Below are 24,214 nucleotides of genomic sequence, written 5' to 3'. Positions count from 1 at the left end.
AACATGCATGTTTTTGTTTTGTAAGTAGCAACCACAAATAGCCGATTCAGATAGGCAATTTTTGTTAGGTTCTCCCCTAACTTCTCCCCAGCTCCACAGTCCTCCTGAGGCTGCTATGTATAGAACAAATATGTACATTGACTGCATTTATGCAATTAACGTATTGTCTAGTTAGAAGCAGTGCCTATTAGCAGTGCTGTCCATAACTGAATTCTCAGTTAACAGCATAAAAGGTATAAGCATGCAAATAATGGCTTAGAGAGTAATATCAAAAAAATTAGTACAATGTTCATGTTCCCTAGTAGTTGCTTAAAAGGACACTTTCACTTGCTTGTCCGCATGTGTATGCTGAGTAGAACTAGGAGGCATCACACGTACAATTTCTAGCACAACTAGAACACCATACCCCACCCCACCCCCCACACACTTACAGCCAACTTTTAGTTTACAACATGATTGTCCTCCCGTTGTCATCACTGAATAAGTTGCATTGTCAGATTTGGTTCCTTCCTCAATGATTAGAGTGTGTTTTTTACCCTCAACCTTCACTTTGTATCGAGATTTACTATCAAGAGGCAGCTCCACACCATTTTTAAACCTGTTCAGGGACAACAACCAAAACAAAAAGGTGACTGTCTGCTGATAAGAACTTACAATCTTTCCTGCTTGGAAATACGCCCCGGAAAAACTTTCTGGTTTCTGGTAGATTTGCAAGACATTCTTCTGAGACAAAGGACAAGGCTACCTGTGCCGTTCCACTTGCCAGAAGCCCATCGGACTGGCAGTGGGATCTTACTTTAATAGTGGAAATAGGACAGCACACCTGAGAGCAGGAGGCTCACTCAGGGGACACAGGGCAGGTCGTGTGCAACATAGAACTCTGTCCTCCAGCACCTTGCTTCTGCTGCTACTGTTCCCTGTCCCAACTGTCCCTAATGGTAGGGCTGTTAAGACAAAAGCAAATATTTCCATAAAGAGGTTCCCCATTAAAAATATAAGTTGCCGCTTTCACAATATTCATATTCTCTCTCTCTCTCTCTCTCTCTCTCTCTCTCTCTCTCTCTCTCACTCTCTCTCTCTCTCACACACACACACACACACACAAAGATTTTATTTTTATTTTTATTTATGAGATGTTCTGTTTTGATTTTTATTGCAATTAGCTTTTCATTGATCACAAATAATGTTTATCTCTGTGGCAGAATCCCTCCCCCCATGTGATAATCATCATGTGAAAGGGTTGTCTCATTACACTGGTACTAGTTTATTATTAAAGACATCTCTGTCCTACAAGCTCAGTAAATTGAACATAGTTGCAACTTTGTTCCTCAATGATCAGGGTGAGGTTTTTTTTTAGCTTCAATCTTCATTTTTTTAATGGAGATTTATCATCAAGGGGCAGCTCCATGCCATTTTAAAATCTGATCAAGCTGAACAAGCCATGAGTGGCAATCAAAAAGTTGATGGGTATGGCTGTGGTCACTCAGCAAAGATATGGAGCAATCACGAACACCTACACTTTCGTCCTCTTACTATGTTGTTGTTGTTGACTGGCTCTTGGGTAGCTTTTTTGTTATATTTTGCCCAACTGAATTCAGCAATATGATTTGTCCAAATCCATTTCTCTTAGGGTTTAGGTGTACCTGGACACAATCTTCACTGAAATTGAAGTTGACCTGAACAAGGGAAACCTTATTTTTTCAATGCCAGGGGATGCTCCTTGCATAAACCTTTGCTTGTACAAAACTTCATGTGCACATGTTGACATTTGCACATGATCCAAAGCTGCTAAACTGCCATGTCTGCCCTTTGGAACATCTAAAATTAGTAAATTGCATGGCAGTTTACATCTCCCCTCATTGGCTGCTGTTCCTCTGTGAAAAATTCACAACCTTATGAAATATTCATATGTGGCTCTAGTGAATTGCCGCTAACTACTGCAGGGGTAGCTAACGAGCCCACTGGATGTTGTTGGATCAACTCTCATTGGCCTCCATCATCATGGCCAATGGTTGGGGATGTTGGGGGTTGTAGACCCAACATCTGGAGGGTGCCACACTGGCTACCCCTGAATTGCTTCTTAAAGCAGTCGACCTTTCCCAACATGGTGCCCTCCACATACTCTGGACTACAACTCCCATGAGCCCCAGCCAGTACATTCAAAAATGCAGCAGGATAAATTGTATAACACACCCTTATACTGAGAGGCACTTCATTTTAGGCTAACAAAAGTCAAATCTAGCTAAACATGGCCATGCCTGGTTTAAAGCAATGGAACTTAAATTGGGTATGACTAACTTGTTACATTAGCCACAACTAATCTCAGCAGGATTGCCCCCCCTCCACAAAAAAAATATTAATTAAAGAAGGATGTAGGTGGCTTACCATTTCACATTTGCATCATCTTCAGACACTTCAACTGATAATTCTATTTTGTCACCAATATAAGCATTGGTATCTTCTAAGCCTTTGGTCACAATCACTGGGGGTTCTGAGGGGAGAGGAACAAAGAACACTCTGTTTTAAAATCATAACATCAGATGGTTTTGTACATTGCAACCTCCTTTGAATCTGCAAGACCAAGTTTCCACATCTCACACCAGCTGGTACTGGAGCATTATGGGAGCCCTAAGTCTTATGATCTGAGCAAAGAAGAACATAAGAGTGGTGAAAATCTGATGGACTTAGACTGGAAAATATATTTTAAAAAACCCCGCATGGCATTGTGCAGTCACTATCAGCTGACCTAGGATATTGCACCAGTACATCAAAACAGTGCAGGTAGGGGGAAAGTTCCCTTCTCTCCCCCCACCCCATTTTCTTTCTTTCAGACTACATGCACTTATTTGTCTGCAGAGTTCATTTTTCTTCCAGCTCCCTGATTCTACAACCTGTTATAATAATAATTTTAAAAAGTGAGCCTCTGTGAGGCATAGAGAGAAGAGGGAAGAACTCTTACTGAAATAATTTTGCCTAACAGAATTTTAGCAAGTAAGAATTCATTTAGATAAGACGAGCTGGATATGTTTATCCCGTTTTAACTTCATCACCCTTTAGCTCTTTTGGGATTGTTGTGTGTGTAAACTATATTCAGATGTTAAACCCCACCCCCACCTCATAATAGTTTTTAAAGCTGTATGGTCTCTTTATCTGCAGTTTTATACACCTGACCTTTCAGAGACAAACCCCACACTGCCTACCGGAGACCCAAGTGATCTTAAGCTGTTTGGTGATGGCAACCAGGGGAAAACAAAGACTTCCACCTGGTGGCAGTGGAAAGGTCATGGGAATGGAAGAGCAAATGAGAAGGGGAAACTCTGTTTGGCCTTGGTCTTCCTTCCTCGCATATTCCAGGGTGTAGCTGGGCACCCATGGCTGTAGTTAAGCCATAGCAAGGGCAGGTGGCTCATTTCATCTATTTGAATTGTCATCCCCATGTAGAACAAATAAACAACAAAACTGTGCTATTTCATATTAGCAGAGAAACTGACAGAAACTTTGTAATCTTGCTTACCTCTTACAAAGAGTTCTGTGGAACATTTCTCATCGCCAGCAGTCACATGATAACGGGCATCATCTGTGAGCATGCAGTTGTTGACAAATAAGATTCTCTCATTACCTTTGTGCTCAAATATGTATCTGTAGGAAAATGGCAAAACAGCAAACGTGGAATTATGGCCAGGTTTCTAGGAATTGTACAGTGTTCTGTTGATCTAATAGAAGGGTAGTATAGAGGAAGAACTTATGCAACAGGATGTCTTAAAAAGATGCCACGTATTTCTCTTACCTGTCTATACTTTCTGCCATGAATTTTTTTGTATTGATTTTTTTATAATGAAATTTGCATGCCGCTTTTATTGTTCTATGATCATTATTGCATTTTAATGGTTATTTTATCTGTAAGCTACCCAGAAAAAAACTGTTTTTGGGATGCATAGAGGTGGTGTTAATAATAATAATAATAATAATAATAATAATAATAATAGCAAATAGCCTAAGCTTATGGTAGGGTTGTAACCATTGCTGCTAGTGGTGGTGTGGAATTTAACCATTTCCTTTCCTGCTACAGATTTGAGGAAAGCCCTCCACAAGTGTTAACAGGGAATTGACACACACACACCAAAAAGCAAAAAGTTTCAGAAGAGAGATTTCCCCCAAGACCTATTGCAATTATTAATAGTTATCAGTCGTCGCCCCTCCACCCCACAGTTATTCCTTTTGCATTTTAACACCTGTATGTTAAATGTATATGGTCCTAAAACTATCAGAATACATTATTTATAGGAAGCTGGGGAAGGATTATTGCAAACACAAAGTTAAAGAGGCCCAAACAGAGCAGTCTCTGAAACCCTAGATCAGTGAAGATGGAAATAACCTGTAACAGGAGCCCAGGTTTCATTCTAGCACTCTTGTCATTTTTTCAAAAAGTACAATAATAGCTGGGGCAAAGGAGCCAACATTACTGGTAGGCCAGATGGCTCAAGGGATAGGTAATGAGATATGGAGCCTTTCACCTTGAGGTCACGGGTTCACATTGGTTTCAGGTCAGTAATGACCAAAGCTCATTAGCATCTAACAGCTGCTTGGTGGCCCGAAAAACGCAAAGTAGTATCTTCAGTTATCTGGCTTCTTGAGAGAATGTACAGACCTGGGGAAGCAGGCAACGATTATGAGCACAGACTCTACTCCAGTGACCTAAACTCCTCCTCATGACTTTTCTTCCTTTCTGTCCTAGGGGGGCTCATTGTTCAGAGTGGCTGGCAATGGCAGGGGTGGAGAGAGTTCCTGGACACATCCAGTCCTCAGAAGCATCTCATCCATCTGCCACACCACCCTCCCACAGGCTCTGCTTGTCAATATATAACAGACATGGATATACAAGTTTGCAATTTATACACTTGACAGTTTATGTCAACATCATACTGCAGGATACACCTGCAATAAAACTCCCAGTTCTCTTCATTAAGGTTATAAGAACTGAATATGAAACATTGTTTAAAGCTGGGTTTATGGGAATACTTACTTTCCACTTGGACGTATTTCTTGCCCATTTCTATACCACTTGAGTTCCACCGTTGGGTCAGCCAGCTCCACTGAAAATCTTACTCTACCTCCTTTATCCACTTGATATGCAGGATCCAGAATCTTAGCAAAAGCTGTTGGGTGATAAAAATGTTAAATTGGAGCCACACAGACAGAAAATATGTGGAATCACATACAATACTCTGTCATGAAACTTTACAATGTCTAAAGGCTCCTTCATACTGTTGTTCAATGTGGATTGTAAGATTCCCATACCTCCATTGTCCAGACGACATTCTCCTTCGTATCACAGACTTCCCACACTTTCATCCCCCTCAATCCATATTTCTTCACACTCCATTTTGGAGCATCCCTGGCATGACACAAACCAGACTGAGGTCAGAGAAAGTGTGGGAAGGCAGTGATTTGGAAGAGATTGTCATATGGACAATAGTGAACTAATGGTGATACCCATTTGGATGAGCCCTAAAAAAATATGGAATAATCAGCCATTCTGCTTAAGGTGATACAAATGGTATATTGCTGTTTTTAAAATGTGTTATCTGCTCTCGAATCCTGGAGTTAAAATAAACACAAATTCTGAGTTGTCTGACCCCCCCAAAACTGTACTGTAGCTTTGCAGACCATGAAGCCTAGTTACCATAACAGGCAACAGGAAGATAATTTAACAAGCCTGGTTTCCCCAGTGAGGAATGAAGCCATACTTGGCAAAACTCTTCATATGTCTCACCTATTAAAAATATAACAAATTCCTTTGAGGCTCCTGGCTCCTTGCTGTCATGGAGCCCCCCTTGTGCCCACGGCAGGGTGAGGAGTAGCGAGAAGTAGCATTGCGAGCATCATTTGGCCAGTTGGGGTCAGCTTGTACCATGGCGGCACTAGCCAATCTACACTCACGGCCAATCAGAAAGCAGCACGGGGGAATGGGGAGGTGTGTCATTAGATCAGAGTGAACCAAAGGTTATCCTCGCTGGTCTGCTCATTAAATGGTTGGGTCCTCCATGGACCCAGCCAGTGCAAAGCCTGTGTGTGTGTGTGTGTGTGTGTGTGTGAATTCTTCACATGGCTCAATTGTTAAAAAGAGAATGGCTCTCTTTCGGAAAGAATTAGAGACCTTGTTATGAGGGCTGCAAGACCAATTCCTGTCTGCAAGAGCCTTTTAGGAGGAAAAGTGTCACTTGCATTCCTAGGCAGGTGTGAAACAGGTTCCCCTTGCTTCCCCTACCTGCACTTTTCTTTTCTTCCCTGCGGGTGCGCTTCAGACGTTTCAGCATGCCCCTCAGGTCAGTGATTCCATACTGAAAGGCAATTTTCTCATAGTCATTGGGGCTCGCACTCTTCAGGATCTCCCACACATCTACATCAGGCTCCTCAGGCTCCTGCTGCTTAACCTCCCTGATCAGAATAAGAGATGGGGGAGGAAAGGAGAGAGAAAAAGAAAAGATGTGTCAGAAAGTCATGAAGAGGACACACGTGAATTCAACTCCCAGTGGGATATGTTGCTTTTTTAGATAAGACTAGTGATTTAAGTCAAAGGCTTAAGGGCATGCCTGAGCTAACAAGGTTGGTTGTGCAATCAAACGTCCTTATCCAAGAAGGGGAGAGAAGTAGCAGGATCTATACTTACCCCTGTCTTCAGTGGGGAACATTTTACAGATCTTGAGTTAGACTTTTGAATTCAAACCTGTGAGATTTCACCTGAAAGAAACTGGACTTCTGCACCAATCTATTGTTTATCCATGTGTGGGCTTCAACTGATGGAAAGAAAACTGTGAGATGTATTTTGAAAAATATAATTTTTTTAAGGCCCAGGATTATCAGGAAGTAGCCTATTGGGTCAGGCCATAAACACAGGAGGCATTTTGAGAATTTTACTATTAAAGTTTGTCTGATTATTAAGAAATATTGGCATGTCAGGGTAGCAGCTTACTGTGAACAGGCTGATTGCTCCTGCTTTTCTCCTCCCCACTAGCAAGTGGAAACAGGAAATAGGGTCCCTGAGTTAGTGTTAAATCCAAACCAGGGAGCGTGGTAATCCAAGCACAAACATTAACTTCAGTTCATGATCCCCAGTTCATATGTAACATTAATCTATGGTTTGTGGTTTGTTGCTCCCACTTGTGGAGAGGAGCAAATTGAGAGTGATCTGCATGTTCACTGGAACTATTAACCATGGTTTGCCATGATGTGTGAACATACCCATTGTCTCAAAAAAAAAAATTGTAAAAATTATCTGGTAGCTTAGGACAACAAGTTGCAGAGGCACCAATGTTTCTTTCCTTAAACAATAACTAGTCTTCCCCCCCATCAAAATAATTTTTGCAATAGCAATGGGGGAATCTACAAGGAGAGTAGACATAGACAGTTTTAATATGAGACTTGCCTGCCACTTGGTCAGATTTTTAAGTGCTCCCAGAAATTTGTTAACGAAGACCAGTGTGTCCTATTCCTTCAAGGTTATACCCCACTACACAAACCATGTAATTTCACTACAGAAGGCTTGAAAAATCCTCTTGGCATAAAGAGGAAGTGGTCAGATGAAATCACTTGAGGTTACTACAGCTCCCATGCTGTCTGGAAGTTGCACTCCAAAACATCTGGAGGATACCAGGTTGGTGAAGGATAATTTTCTCACTGTGAAAAGGTTGCCATGATTGGTAATGTCACCTGTCATTTTCACCTGAACTGGCTGCTCTACACAGAGCACCATTCTCAAATGAATTATTTATCTCCGATCCAATACAAAAGCAATGTTAATAATGTGAAAATGAATGATAACATTATGGTGAGACTACCACATGGAATATATTGAATCTGTGTCTTAATTAGACTGAATTTAATTCTGTAGCAGTAAACATTAACAATAATAAAATTATTATTATTATTAAGGCAGTGTCTTTTTCATTTAAAGAAATGGAACCACTAAATTAAATTACTGGGGTGAGGAGGAGAACTTTGCCTTATAGTAACATTTTATAAAGATCCTTGGCTATTTTTTGTCGATCCTAGCAAAATGTTCATATACCCGGTAATGTACTGATATGAATCACAGCTTGCGAATGGGTTTTATTGCATTAACAATATCATTTTAAGAGTCTATAAGAGAATACACACTGTTCATATTATGTGTGTGGCTTTATGATACGGCCTCTTATTTCACTTTTTTCATGCTTACAGTTTACAAAGGTCGACTACTTACTGCAAAATACTGCTGTGTCAATGAGATTCTACCTTTCCAAAGGTCATGTAAAAATGCAAACATATCCAAAAGCTGACATGCATTAAGGGGATGAATTCTCATTTTAATAGGCTGGCCATCCTAGCTGTGGCAACTCCTCTCAGTTGCACATGCATCAACAGGAACCAAGATGAGAATGTTCCCCTTTAACATTCATTAGGCAGTTGTTGAGAATGAGGATTGGTGCGTCCTGATTTTCAACCCATTATAAGAAATACTCATCCACCCTCTTCATTTACCTTGAAGAACAAATCCTTGAGCAAACAAACTTTGTCCTGAGGATGAAATGGCTGAGTGGATAATGGGCATGAGACATGTTGTTGTTAGTCACTTTTCTCAAAGAGTGACCCTAAGTGACTTACATTCAAACCAATTAAGAACATCCAATAAAAATATAAAAACACAGCTTAACAGATACAAGGCAGGACTTACAGATCCTGCAGAAACAGGCTGCAATGCCACCTTTCATCAATATGGTTCTTTTGTTGCATCTAATTTATCCTATCTATCCTATTCTTTGTGGATCTTTTATCCCATTTTAGTGAATGTATTGTTAAATATTTCACTTTGTTTTTGCAGAAATGAAAGTTCATTACATCCAAGCAGTTAAATCAAGCCACTTTCTGAAACTTATTGTTTTAGGGAATGACAGGCCCAGGTCCAGCTGTCACTGCGATTGAATGGATTAGCGTACCATTGACAGTTTAGATGCATTGCACCTGGTCATTAGATGTAAGACAAACTCTCAGCCTTCAGGAATGCAGTCATGTGTTTTAACTATTTGGCTGCTGGATGCTAACATAAGCTGCAATGTAAATCTGACATCCATCCATGTAAATTGATTTGAGCTGAAGTCAATGTCATTCAAGAGGCTTAAGCAGTTTATATATTCCAGTGTATTTCAACCTAAAATCTGCAGAGTCAGCATGTATAATATGAGTATTCAGATTTTTCCTAAAGGGTTTACTGATGAAAAATTAAGTGCCTTCACTACAGCCGATGAAATAAAGTTTAGCATGACAAGAAGCAAATCAATGAGGAGGAGTTTAAGTAGCACTAAGGGATGTGGGTGGCGCTGTGGGTTAAACCACAGAGCCCAGGGCTTGCTGATCAGAAAGTCAGCGGTTCGAATCCCCGTGACGGGGTGACCTCCCGTTGCTCGGTCACAGCTCCTGCCCACCTAGCAGTTCGAAAGCACGTCAAAGTGCAAGTAGATAAATAGGTACCGCTCTGGCGGGAAGGTAAATGGCGTTTCCGTGCGCTGCTCTGGTTCGCCAGAAGTGGCTTTGTCATGCTGGCCACATGACTCGGAAGCTGTACGCCGGCTCCCTCGGCCAAGAAAGCAAGATGAGTGCCGCAACCCCAGAGTCGGACACGACTGAACCTAATTGTCAGGGGTCCCTTTACCTTTACCTTTAAGTAGCACTATGGGAATTGTTCCATCAGACTAAGATTTTTACCTTGCCAGACAGAATGATCCTTACTCCCCTTCCTTCCATGTGCTCTTCTGGGAGTTCTCCTGAACACCCCCGGAAAGCCAATTTTTGGGTGGTGGGGCATGGGAGATGAGAAAGGGGGAAAGCCATGTTGCAGTAGTGGCTTTCACAAGTGGGACTCATTCACTGAATCCTTCCCAGTTACGTTTTCTTAAAGCAGTTAGGTGTAATGCAGTTATGTATAACTTAACTATACTGTATGTGCAGCAGGATATGAAAACCTATTATAATAAACATGATTCTAACCTTAGCTATGAAATAAAGTAATCAGATTGTACTGAAAGTCTGATTTGCCCATTATCCACTCAAGAGTTACATCTCTATACATCTATATGCATGCACACATATATATCCATATACAACACAACAAAATTAATATAGCAATAATACTGATAATTCCACACTATTGCCAAATTCACTAAAACCTTTTCACACACGAGCTGAATATTAGTAGGAAACATCAATGGAAAATCAAACCAAGCCAATGTATTTCCATATGTAGATATAGATATATCTATTAGTATTAATATAAATATTACAGTGAGTGCATGTCAAACTGAGGATCCTAGTTAGGGAAGAGAAAATAGAGATATGGCAAGCATGAAATAGATTTTTTTAAAAAAGTTCTGTTGTTGTTCAAATAACATCTAAGCATTTACTTGGATCAACTTTTGAAACATGGTCAGTACATGTTTTGAAAACCCATGTTGCTGAAGCCAAACTAAAATCGCATTGAAACCCCAGTGTGCAATTATATATCTTGTTTCTTCTGAAACTAAATACAGGCATGGGTGAGCCCGATCTTCACTGCAAAGGCAGTTATTGGAGAAGAGAGCCTTGACTCTAGTCAGTGGTGCCTGCATGATAGACCTGGGAACTCACTCTATGATTCCTTGAATTCCATGGAAGAAACATGAGAAATAAATGTAAGACATAACCTTCCAGCATCCTTTGCAATTAAATCATTGGTTAAATCATTCGGAAATTAATTTTGATTCCACCTGATGTAAATGATATATTAATGGACAATTTAGTGAATTTTATCCATCTAAAAAAAGCTGCCTGCATTTTCCCTGCTCTTGCTCAATGAATAAAGTTATTCTGGTCCAATCTTGTGACAATTTGATTCCCCCCCTACTCAATAAGCTTGATAATTATTTCATTAAGCATAGCCTTTTCCCTAGAGAAACTGCCAGAGCCATGTGAGATTTCTCCCAGGCCACCTTGGCTATAGCAGGATCCTGGATTGCCTAGTGAATTCACACTAGGGCTCTTTTAAAATGGAAGAAAATGATAATTTCAGGAATTATGATAAAGTGACAATAGGGTGACCTCCTAAGCCCTGGTGACCCAGCAAGAAGCATGGCGTCCCTGTCACCTATTTATAAGTTTAGTATGGCATAGTGGTTGGGAGTGTTGGACAAAGACTGTGGAGATCCAGGTTCAAATCCCTCCTCAGCCACAAAGTTTATTGGGTGACCTTGGAATGGCTACTCTCATCCTAACCTATCCAACAGGGCTGTTGTGAGGATGAAGTGGGTAGTGGGGAGGGTCATGTGTGCTGTTCTAAGCTCCTTAAGGGAAAGGTGGATGGAAATAGAAATATAGAAACTTTTACCAAGATGCTATCTCAAAAGGTGGTAGGGCAAATTCCATGCATCTGCAAAACTTGGTCCTAAGTGTGCCTGCTTCTCACAACACAAATATAGCTCTGGTTGATAAGTCTGAACAGGGCCTCAGTCTTGTAACCTAAAATGGGCAGAATTGTTCTTGAAGCCTCATGACTAGAACAGGGTACTGAAAACTGAAACCACATATAAAGGACAAGCAAATGTCTGAACACTTGCTCATATTGTTATTCATATCTGGGGATTTAAAGCGCAGCTAACAGCTTCTTGGATTATTTTGAATTTCAAAAAATGCTTCCATGTGCCCTCTGAAATGTTTCCAGTTTTATAATACACTATCAGATTCCACCCAGCAAGTTGCTTCCTAGCCTTCCCATTTTAAGAGCCCACAGCATATGTGTTTTTCAGACACATAATGAATGCATGCATTATCGGAGCTCAGTAAATCATTTCACATCATTCCTTAGCAGAAGGAGGGTGAGTTCAAGAGCCAAAAAAGCTGCAGTACATCTGTGGTCTGCATGCTTTGAAAACAAGTGTTCCAGAGTTCAGTTTTGTTATGGTTTTCTTTTCTTTTCTTTCTTTCTTTTCTTTCTTTCCTTCCTCTTTATTTATGGGGGTGGGTGGGTGTAGCACAAAGATCAATTGTCTGAATTTCTCATCCCTAGATAGGACAGGGGTGGGGGAAACATGCAGGCACAAAACGAACACCAATATACAGTACTGACACCTGCCAGTATGACCTCATCCCATGATATAATTTAGTGACACAGGAATGCTTTTCTGAGACACTCCTATGTCATTAAGTCACAATATGGGGCAACAGCCCTAAGAAAGTGTACAGTATCGTAAGACTTTTGTGGTTTCTTGTCAACATGCTAACAGAGTTGGCTTAACTCTCAGCAAATTTTGTTCCTTAAGAATTAAAAGTTTATAAACATCAATCAAAGGGAAAGGATGGTAACATTTTTTTTGGGGGGGGGGTTTACACCTGACGCTTTCTGTTGTGCAAGCCTAACCCATTTCCAATCCACACCTTCTCACTTCATTGCTTGGTTCTCACCTACGTTTCAGGAGACCACTAAAGTCAAGTTCTCCTGCATCCTCTTGTCCTTCACCGCTGTTATTAATAAAAAAAAAAAATCAATATCACACCTTTGTTTAACACCCAGAGAGTTGGAAAACACACATTGCATACACTCTAGATGCCCTACGAACGCAATAAATATAGAGACACGCAAGTAAGAAGATCACATCAACACAAACTTGTATTCTTTTTCACAGGATTTACAACTCCCATTAACAAGCACTTGTGAAAAATGAACACAAAGGTTTGTATTGCACTTGTGACACTTGTTCAGGCAAATTCTTGTAAATCTGCAAATTTGCCTAAATTTGTGTTCCCGTAACACAAATGTGTTTCAGACAGAGTCGGCACAAAGAGCTTTGTGTTTTTTTATGTCTACCAAGTGCCTGCTAAAACAAAACAAAACAAAGAGCTTGTGCTGAACTCAGTTGCATATGTGAAACAAAGATGTGCATTGTTGTTTATGCTGCATAGAACAATGCACAACCATGTAAAAATATCCAGTAGTAAAGTTTCATTTAAACTTGTCAGCAAGGGGAAAATTTGGAGATCCTATCCATTGTGTGCACACAGTGTATTGTATGGTGTTAAAGATGAGACAGAGTCATGATGGGGTGGGTTTAAAAATGTGGATTTCTTTCTAGAATGTTGAGAAATAACAATATAATTGCAATACTTATAGACAGGGCTTAATATATTTTGCAGAGACTTAAGAATTCCCTGGGCATTGGCATCCTGATAATCTAATCTTTGGGGAGAGGAGAGCAGGTTAAGTAGAAGATTCCTAGCCTCATTTTAGTCTGGTAGCATAATAAGTGGAAAAATGTAGATAGTAGCCTGGCTTGGATATGGTTCTACATCATGCTTTGTTCAGCCAAGGTGTAGTTTGTTCAAACCCAGCTCAGCACCCTAGTTGAGATGGCAACAAACCACAATGTGAAGACATGGTTTGTTGTTGGCTTACAAACAATTTTAACGTTTGTTTGACATTGTGTCTGAATACGACAGCCTGCTTAACCATAGTTTGTTTGACCACCCCATCCCAGATGCTCTTCAAAACTACAAAGGCACAAATCTAGAGCAGCTGGAAAACAAACCAAGCTATGGCTGGCTTGCTCATTGGTGAGATGATGTATCATTCATTGAACAAACCATGGCTTATCATTATGTAGGAACAGGGCCACTGACTAATGAAGAAAGAAAACAAGAGCTGGGAAGGGTTTTCAGTCAGGGAATGGGGCAACAGTGGCCTGCACAATACTCTTTTTCTGTCCCATAGCTATACCAGTACTTTTCTTTCCCCTGAACGCTACTGCCCGTCTAACCCCTATCTCTATTCTGTTCCTTCCCTCCATTCCCATTTGTCACCCCTTCCTTTGCTAAAACAAAACAAGCATCAAGTTCTCTAAAATTAATCTTGGAAGGAGAGCAAATGAGCTAAGTTACTTGATTTGTCTCATTTATTTTGAAATCAGGATTTGGGATATCCTGGAACAGAACCCAATTTGAGAGGGGGAGGATGGATGTTAGCTGAACAGGGTGGATAGTGGTTGATACTGACCCCCAAGAAATTCAGGTGCTCAACTGGCTTTCTGTAGTTACCTAGGGTCTGATGCTGTAATATTAATTTATTAGTACAGTGGAAAGCATTAACATACAGGAGAAATAATATTTAACCAGAAACTTTTAAAATAACTAGGGCATCAATACATTTAGAGTGACATACGCTTAGATCTTGTCAGTGATTTGCCAGGCTCCCGGTCTTCTCATCTTTCAGCAGATGGAAAAGACTTTAAAATATCAATAAAATAATAGGGAATGACCTACTATTTTATGACGTCTCTACTGATGTTTTTGGGACGCGGATGGTGCTGTAGGTTAAACCACAGAGCCTAGGGCTTGCTGATCAGAAGGTCGGTGGTTTGAATCCCCGCGATGGGGTGAGCTCCCATTGCTTGGTCCCTGCTCCTGCCCACCTAGCAGTTCGAAAGCATGTCAAAGTGCAAGTAGATAAATAGGTACCGTTCTGGCAGAAAGTAAACGGTGTTTCCGTGCACTGCTCTGGTTCGCCAGAAGCAGCTTAATCATGCTGGCCACATGACCTGGAAGCTGTACGCCTGCTCACTCGGCCAGTAACGCGAGATGAGCACCGCAACCCCAGAGTCGGACACGTCTGGACCCAATGGTCAGGGGTCCCTTTACCTTTACCTTACTGATGTTTTATGATTGCTTTGCACCTGACTGAGTCACTGCAGCATACTGGGGTGGTGAGGGCCACAGTGAGGTTGCACCAAGGAACTGCTGGCTGTGTTTGGACATAAACAGCAAACCACAGAGTGGTACTACAGGAACAAGTCTAGCTGATCTAAGCTTGTGCACTGCCCCACTCCTCTCCTGCAACTGCAAAATCAGAAGCTTTCACTTTTGTATGCAAATCACAGCAAATCACAGTTTGCTTTGTCCAAACTGTGGACAGGATTAATTATGGTTTAATATAATGAGTTGGCATTATAAATCATGGGTTGGAGTTGGTTTGTCTCCCTAAATTATAGTTAACACTAACCACAGTTTGTCTGGGTTTAGGCATAATGAATAAATATTGCTAGTTGAAAATGGAAGTGAAACCTTCCCATTTCCTGGGATGCGGGATGGGGGAGGCAGGTATAGCAAGCCCTAGTTTAGTGTTACATGGGGAGGACCAGGCCACTGTTTCTGTTTTAATTATTGTTGATTCTTGTTTGTGGTGCAATTTCATATTGTGATTTGTAGTGCAATTGCATATTATGATTTGGTTGTTTTACTTTATGGCTTTGATTTATTTTTTATTTTATTTTTTGAAATGGCAACCCACCTTGGTTATTATTTTTATTAGAAAAGTAGGACATAAACAATAAAGAAAACTAAAGATTTCCCACATTCTTCCCTTTAACCATTCCATCTCCTTCCTTCCCTCTGTTGTTTCTCTTGTAAGGTACTTTAGAGGAGGGTCCTGTCCATTTTGCCCATGTCAATCCGTAAGGCACAGTATAAATAATAAACAACAGCATTTCATTGATTATAAACGTTCACTGATGTTATCCGAGTTTTCAGATATTCATCCATTTTTTTCTGGCGTTGTCAACGTTCACAGAATTTCACCGCTCACTGTAACATACATATTATGACTACTACCTGGTGAGTGTTTTACATTGTGGAAGCCGATATCTCATGGTGAGACATCTGTGGGCAGCAACTGATAAGATGCATGGGGTTTTTGTGCACATTATCATATATGAACAGTTTCCCTTGTAGAAACACGGAGCAAGTAAGAACAACCTCCACATAACAACAATAATGTGTAAATCAATAATAGGTTACAGAAAATGGAGTAGCCATTTCAAATTCTTGGCAGTGGGCAGGAGGTTGTACAGTATCTCAAAAGCACAGACATTCTCCTTTATGGCAAATACCGTATATACTTGCGCATAAGCCGACTTTTTCAGCCCATTTTTTGGGCTGAAAAAGTCGCCCTCGGCTTATGCGCAAGTGAGGCGGGCGGTGGGGAAGGAAAAGCAGAGAGAAAGAGTTTCTCTCCGCTTTCCTTGGGTAGGAAAAGCAGAGAGAAAGAGTTTCTCTCCGCTTCCCTCCCCCCCACCCCACCAGGAAATGCGCAGGATGGAGATCTGAGAGCGTCTTCTCCGATCCCGCACGATCCCATCCCGTGCGTTTGCAGCTGTCTGCGAGGTCCTAGCGCCTCCAGACACAAGCTGGAAGGGTAAAGATGCCTCTGCCTCCACTCACCAGCAAAAAGGCACAGAATGGAGGATCGGAGAAGCACTGCACAATGCTTCCCCCTCTGTCAGTTGGGGGGGGGGGAGAGAAGTGGAGAGAAGCTCTTTCCTGCAAAAGGCACAGGACAGGATCAGAGAAGCTGGGGGCACTGGCTTGCCAAGGGTTAAAAAGGATTGAGTGGGATTCCTAGAGAGGTCAGGAAATACCAAGCCCACCTACAAAAGGAGGAGGGGGCCTTTGTCTCTCTCTTCTGCATGTGCTGCATCCCAGGCACCTCCTGAATCCAGTGAGTCTCTGCTCATCTTGCAAAGGGTCCATTGGGGAGAAGAGGGGGTCCCTGGGATGAAGGGGAGGGTGCAGGGAGGACCCCCAAGTCAAGGAACAGAGGCTCTTGCCCCCCTCCTCTCTGCAAAGCCCAGGAGGAGGCAAGGTCACAGGAGCTCTGCAACTCTTATCTTCCTTTGGATCCATTCACAGCTTGGCTGTTTGGGAAGGGAGGGTTCTTTGGGGAGGGAAGAAAAGGGCCTGAAAATAAACCCCCTCACACTCAGGAATCAGACCCATTTATTGATAGAGGTTGTAGGGGGATGGAAATATTGGACATAAAATACACCAAAGAAATAAAAAGGAAAGCCTAACTGTTGGAAGAGGGGAGGGGGCAAATAAAAAAGAAAGCGCTTATTCCTGTGGTGCAGAGTCAAGCCTATGGAACTCCTTGCCCCTGTTTTTCTTTGAAATGAATATTCAAAAACATTTAATCTACTGATGTCTCAATTAATGTAATTTTATTTATTTTTAGTTTTGAAATTTACCAGTAGTTGCTGCATTTCCCACCCTCGGCTTATGCGCAAGTCAATAAGTTTTCCCAGTTTTTTGTGGTCAAATTAGGTGCCTCGGCTTATATTTGCGTCGGCTTATACTCGCGTATATACGGTACTCTGCTTTCAATTTAGTGTGCCATTTCTAAAAGCTTGTTAAAGGCTTTTATTACAGGTTCATTCTAGCTGTGTTTTTCCAACCAGCTTGATTTCCAGAGGTATTTCAGGGCATGTGCTGCTTTCACCACTCATAATTGAATAACTTTCCAAGATAACTACTTGAAGTTACCTTCTTTTGAATGCAGACCGGATATCGATTGATGGTGCAGCTGAAGTTTCTGTATATATGAAAAAGAAAATAAGAAAAGTGGTTTCTGTAATTTAGGAAGGATAATTGAATGGATACAACCAAGGCAAGAACAAAACTATGTTCCATTTTGTGGATTTATATAAAGAACTTTTATACTGTACTGGAATAGGAGCAATCCTAATACGTGCCCACAGATATTATCACCACAGTGTTAAATGTTTGGTTTATAAAATACAATCTCAACAAGTCTTTAGATGTTCTGTTTTAATGTAGGGAGGTATGATTTTATGTATATATTTTATTTTCTACATATTTCTTAAAATTTTCAAATAAAGATCCTTTACTCTGGTATTTAATATAGCATTTCTATTTCTGATCTCGTTAGCCTTCTTTAAAGCATATGTGTGTGGATTTTAGGGTGGTGATAATACACTACAATTGGATTCTTTAAACCAGTACAACCCTGAGACCTTCTTTTTATGGTGCCTCTATCTTCTTTAAACCAGTACAACCCTGAGACCTTCTTTTTATGGTGCCTCTATCTACTAGGTGAGAACCACAATGAAGCCATTGTAGAAGGCTCTCATGCCACTTTTTTATAGAAGTAAGTCAACAACTTGCCCTCTACTTGTTAAAACAATTAACCGGAACTTGATGGTTTAGGCATAGGCAAACTCGGCCGTCCAGATGTTTTCGGACTACAACTCCCATCATCCCTAGCTAACAGGACCAGTGGTAAGGGATGATGGGAATTGTAGTCTCAAAACTACAGTTTTGAGGAAATCCCAAATGAACACTAGATGCAATTTGTTTTCACCTGGAAGGAGCTTCTTTTTATTAAAGCTAAAAATAGCAGTAGAACAAGGAAAAAACAATAGCATGTCATGATCAGAAAATCCAAGCAAATAACTTCTAAGCGTTAAGCTCTGGGCATCGCTTAAAATTTCCTTCATCCCCCGTGAAAATACAACTTCTGATTCAACTTAGTAAGAGATCTGAATATAGTCAGTAACATGGAACTGAATTTCACCCAGTGTAAATTAGACATGTAATCAGATAAAACAATTCACTTCTATAGAAAGTTTATGCACGCAGACAGGCTGGCTCCTTGCCTACAAGCTACTGAATGCACACAGACTTTGAGGCTTGTCTGGTTAATTGGCAGTCAGCTGCTGGACATTCCATTAATTGTGTCCTGCCTCCCTGTCTGATTAATGAGCACTCTGACCTTGGTAATTTGGTAGGCTTGTTTTCCTAGGATGAACATCTATTGGGTTAGCTGCCAGATTGCTGCAAGGCTGGGATATTTGGAAAGTTTGCCTAGATGTGTCTGGCAGCTGAAGCCATAGGGCCAGGTGACCAGGCTTTAGGACCCAACAGTAATATTTTGAGGGACAGAGAAGGTCCTTTGCACTTGGATAGGCTTTGTTTTTGTCTTAGTCCACAAATAAAGGAAATGTTAATGCCAGTCCCATGGGATCAATGAGACCGCACACATTTGCAAATGTAAAGGTGATTGACATATATTAAGCCTTGCACTTACAATTACAATGGCTGCTTATTTCCCAGACTTAGAAGCCTAGTACTTCAAAAGCTTCTCAGAGGGTGAAAGTCATCACCACAGCTTTAAAATCCCACCATATGGAGATATGGAATCCACTGTGATGCTGCTGCTGCTGTTTCTCAGGTTCAGCTGACCTATCTGGGGCCAACTCACTCTGGAATAAATTCATTAACTATGAACCCTGAAATTTGGAATCCGCTCCAAACTGGTGCCAAAGTTTTGCAGTCATTTTGCAGTGCAAACTGCATTTTACAGCACCCCCCAAAACTGAGTAATTGCTCAGTGGGTAGAGCATGAGCCTGTTAATCTCAGGGTTGTGGGTTCAAGCCCCATGTTCGGCAAAATATTTTTGCATTGCAGGAAGTTGGACTAGATGACCCTCATGGTCTCTTCCAACTCTACAATTCTATGAAACCAGGGAGAATAACTACCACCCCACCATTGTCTGAGTCAATCTAAACCTCTGCCAAAAAAATTCACTAACTGTAGACTTCCCTTTACTTTGGTGGTTCTATGGTACTATATGTTCATCCTGCAAAAAGGAGGGTCATTATACTTCACTATGCAAGCTCTTTCCATATGTAAACAAATGTCCATCTACAGCAGATACCTCAACTGTGTGTATAGATCTTACATGCAGGAGGGCATAACGTAATATTGACCATGGCCATGTCAGTGTAGGCACTGGCACCTAGAATGCTGGTTATGTGGTCAGGGGAGATTTTATGAGTCCTGTGCTCATATCCACACATCTATACATAGAATATACACATGGGGATTAAATAGACCACAATCTATAGTTAACCTAACTTTGAGTGGCAGTGACTGACAGCTATTGTGGATCTTTGCAAAGAACAGATTGAGCTGTTAGTTGTAGGAACAGTCTAGAATAGATAATAAGTGAAGTCTATCCAGCTTTGCTCTCCACTTGTTTCAAACCCATTAGAAAGAGCTGTCTCTGTTCTTGGCCTGTTCCCATGAATAAACTGTGCAACTGTGCAGAGTTTCTTCAACTCCTCCTGTTTCATCAACTCCTCCTCTGTCAAAGTGAACTGGACAGAGTTGAAGAGTGCTTAGAACTTTTGTGGCTCTATATACTCATCCTGCAAAAAAAAAGGGGGGGGGTCATTATACCTCACCATGAAAGCCCTTCCTGTCTGTAACCAAATGCACACACCCCATATGCACACTGTGGTACCATAAGATCTGCCGGCAGTGCATTTCATTCGCTTCTCTGCAAAGATTTATAAAGTTGCTTTCCAACTGAGTGTGGGACAGTGGTATTCCAGGAACTTAATATTCTCTCTCTCTCTCTCTCTCTGCCTCATGATAGGTTTGTAACAGGCAAATTCCTTGCTAAGCCTGAGGTGAGCTGAAGGGGAGTCCTTTCTTTAACCTACGTCATGGACAAATTTGTAGAGTCTTGAGCTGTCATCACTGCCATATAAACTTTATTCCAAATATAAACTGCAGGCTTCAGCAAGCTTCTCAAATAATTGCTTCAAGAACTTAATGTGACTTCACTGACTCAAAGCATCTTCTGAGTCATTTGTAGCCTGCTGCAGCTCTGTGAAAGTGCCAAGTTGGTTTAAAGCGGAGATTACATAAATTCAGAGAGGTTAAAGTATTTCCAAGGGGGGTATTAGCCATAATGGCTATATGAAACCTCTATATTCATAGGCAGTATACAGCAGCAACCTCGGGGTGGGGGTGACTACTGTCTTGTGGACTTCCTAGAGGCATCTGGTAGGTCACTGTGGGAAACAGTGGATGGTATCCAATGATGCACCAATTGGGTCCTGCTGGTACAATGAGACTTCCTCTATTCTACTCCCCGCAAATCTGCTCTGGCGGGTTTCCCAGTTTTGAGGGTGCAAGGAGGAGACAGGAGAGAAACATGAATTATTATTTTTTTGCACTCATTGAAGTCCTTTGCTGCAGTGTGGGATAGAGCCCAACAGGCTTTGATCAAATTCAGCAGGGTTCATATTCTTGTGGTGAGAATTCTCTATCAGTGGTCCTTTGCACCCCTTCCTTCTCAAAGCTCCATATCCTAGGACTCCCTAGTGCAACAGAAACAACAGCATATATCTTCACCTCAATTTTTATCCTACCGTGCCTCAACTTAATGTCTTCCAGATGCTCTCATTTCTAGGTAGACATAAACCCAGGCACATCTCTATTAAGCGAAGTCCAGGAGAAGCCCATAATGGGTAAATCCCAGAGCACATCAGCAGAACTCTCTTCTCACTGACACATTTCAGCCTCCACAAGTCTTTCTTCCAAGACAGTCCCAAGATTATATCACTAGCTGCTCATATTTGCATCAAAATAGATAACACACCTCTAAATGGGCTGACGTTGAGATAAAAATAAGAAAAATGAACCTGAAACCTTTCAGTGGGCCTCTGAAGCATGCTTAGATATAGGCATGAGGAGTTCAGACAAACATGACCTCAAATTATGTTATATATTTTGTGTTAAAGAAAGAAAACATAAAAGGGATCCTTACCCTGGACTTCCAGATCAAAAGAGCAACTATCAACCTTATCCTTATACGTTACTTCACACCTATAATTTCCTGCATAGTTTTCCTTAGCTTTAATGATTTGCATCTCGAATGTGTACATCTGAAATCCAAACATACAGTGCAATTGTTAAATGAAATTCAGGGAAATTCTCAGCAGCTGAAAACACATTCATACACATACACCTACAAATATCATATACTACATTAATTTACTAGGGTTAAAGATGAGTTGATGTTACTACTCTCTTTACTTTTGCACAATTTTTAGCCATAATTCTATTCTGCTCCCACGTTCTGCTCTGTGGTTTTTAAAGCTGTTGAGTCATCTGTTGTAATTTTTGTCACAGCAACAAGCCCACAACAAAAAATCTAATTGGAAAAACAGTGGTAACCTAAGTTTGCATCTACACATTAGTCCAAGAAGGATGGATTGTTGCTGCAGACCACAGGACGGCAGAATGGTCCTGTGCTGGGGTCTTGCTTTTAGGTTTCCCACAGGCATCTGGTTGACCACTGAAAGAACAGGATGCTGAACTATGTAGGCCGTTGGTCAGATTCAGCATGCTCGTCTTATATTCTTATGCTTTTGATAATTTCCTACAAGAATCCACAGAGGTCAAATTCCTCAAGTATTTCTATTTAGGGAAGGACACTTAGCCATGCTGAAAGGGAATCAGGGGCTTGAATTGGGATGTTCCTGCTTCCTTGTACATTTACAAGGCAATTCTGCACATGACTATTCAGAATTAAGCCTTTTTTCAATTGGATTTGAGATTGCACTGTTAATGAGGTCAGAGGCTGAACTCTTTCTACCTTTAATTTTTATTCACTATCAAATAATCCCTGCACGGCATTGGCGGGGAGGAAGAAGTGGAGCAGGTGCCACAGGATTTTGGGGGAGCCCAGGCTGCTCCTTGAAAAATTGAAGTCTGAAGACCCTCAGCCCCCACCATGTGAAGCGCCTGCTAGACACCAAACTGTTCAGCCACCAAATTTCATAGTAGGAGAAAATACAAGCCCTAGGTGGAAACCAATTGTGGGCTAACACAATTGTTCCATCCTCACAAACATTTCTGCTTGCCAGGTGGAATTATATCTCCTCTACTGCTGTTCTGGGGGGGGGGGGGTTCTTCTGACTCCCCACAGCAGGGAAAGGCATGGGGAGCACACAAGGGGAGAAGAGGATACAAGTCCCATTGCACCAGTGAGAGTCCTTGAACTGGCATGTCTGGGTCAAAGCCTGATAAATGGGTACATGAGATCCTGCTCAAATGCCAGATTTACTTCTGGTGCAAATGCACTGGTAGGAGCACCAGATTAGTTCTGCTGATGTGTTTGCACTGTGCCAAACCTTTTCACGACCTTGCCCATCTTGATAAGCACACACTGAGCTACTTCTGGAGATAACCTGTTTTAATGTTTGAGTTTTCCTTTTACCTACTTCACAAAATATCAATTTCAGTCAGGTCTTCACCCCCTGAGCTTATGTCCTTACTACCAAGTCTGGATTTTAGAAACAGGTAAAACTGAGTCCTGCCATCCCTCCATACCTTGGTTTGGCGCTCAAATGTCTCCTTTAGCTGAAGGTGCTTCCCTACTTTGCTTGCCAGGTCCATCCATTTCCCTTTGAACCACTTAACAGTTGGCTTTCGGAGAAGATCCTGGGCTTCAACTTTTGCTATAAATGTAATATTTTGTCCTTGGGAAAACAAAAGAAAACATTAGTCACATTAGAAACATTACTACTCATCTGATAAACACCTGGCAATATGTTAATCCTCATCTGATAAACACCTGGCAATATGTTAATCCTCATGAAGATTTATTAGAAATTTAGTGTAAATTTCTCCTAGTATAGACATTTTGCCTAGTACACACTTTTTTTGTAAAAATATGTGTGGTTTTGTACATGTCACATGGGTGAATAACTGCATTATAAAATTTGGAGAAAGATTAATTTGTGTACTGTTTAGGAAGTGTGATTTGGGTAGGTTTGCCTTTAAATGCAAACAAAATTTGATATCTCCCCCATATACAAACTATATACAGTTTCAAAAAACATATATACATCAGTGGTCGTCAAAGAACCCCTTAGTTGTAAGCGCATCTGTTATATTTGAGCCACTAGTGACCAAAATACTATACATTCCAAAACTACATAAACCCATAATTAGTTGAGCAAGCATCTTGGTATCAGCAGGGCCTCTAGAAACAGGCATGTAACCCATATGTTGCAACTAGATGCTGTGTGTGTGGTTTTCCTGCTGAACCCACAGAAGCTGAGGCTGTGCACATACCAGGTTGATTTCCCTATTTAAAAACTAACATTCCAACAATTGGCTGTCCAGAAAAAAGGAGGAGAGCCTGAATCTAGCCCCACCCCACATTGTTCCTGTTTTCCTCTAAATAGCTAGATGATTCAATTTAAACTTCTAGAAAGGGCTCTGCTGCTTCATATGTGCTCCTGGATTAATCATCCATTAAAATTTATTTCCATATGAAATTTGAAAGTGTAATCTCAGTATGTCTTTTGAGCTTCATAAGGTATAAGTGTATAGCTGAATCCTGTGCATGTTTACTCAGAAGTAAGCACCACTTTGTTTAGTGAGGCTTATTCCAGGCAAATATGCATAAGATTTCAGTCTTCAACATTTTTGGGGAGAGGGGCAATGGAGGACTAATTGATCATTTGAGAATACCAGAAACTGCAGCATTTGCTGAAGCTAAGT

At 41.1% G+C, this 24,214-nt stretch overlaps 1 protein-coding gene across 11 annotated transcripts in view; it reads right to left on the bottom strand.

Moving 5' to 3' along the window:
* MYBPC1 (myosin binding protein C1) overlaps positions 1-24,214 on the bottom strand; it is a 94,634-nt gene that overhangs the window by 36,434 nt on the left and 33,986 nt on the right. For all 11 annotated transcript variants that reach the window (XM_033163286.1, XM_033163285.1, XM_033163277.1 and 8 more), the window contains 9 exons: positions 23,036-23,184; positions 21,468-21,585; positions 17,371-17,419; positions 12,469-12,525; positions 6,269-6,438; positions 5,024-5,156; positions 3,515-3,639; positions 2,386-2,491; positions 432-598 (listed from right to left, as the gene is read on the bottom strand). In XM_033163286.1, coding sequence (XP_033019177.1) covers positions 432-598; positions 2,386-2,491; positions 3,515-3,639; positions 5,024-5,156; positions 6,269-6,438; positions 12,469-12,525; positions 17,371-17,419; positions 21,468-21,585; positions 23,036-23,184 — 1,074 coding nt within the window. The remainder of the gene's footprint in view (positions 1-431; positions 599-2,385; positions 2,492-3,514; positions 3,640-5,023; positions 5,157-6,268; positions 6,439-12,468; positions 12,526-17,370; positions 17,420-21,467; positions 21,586-23,035; positions 23,185-24,214) is intronic.

The sequence above is a fragment of the Lacerta agilis genome, chromosome 10 (assembly GCF_009819535.1).
Source record: "Lacerta agilis isolate rLacAgi1 chromosome 10, rLacAgi1.pri, whole genome shotgun sequence".
In the NCBI taxonomy this organism is placed as follows: domain Eukaryota; kingdom Metazoa; phylum Chordata; class Lepidosauria; order Squamata; family Lacertidae; genus Lacerta; species Lacerta agilis.
This window is presented reverse-complemented; position numbering and strand designations above follow the sequence as displayed.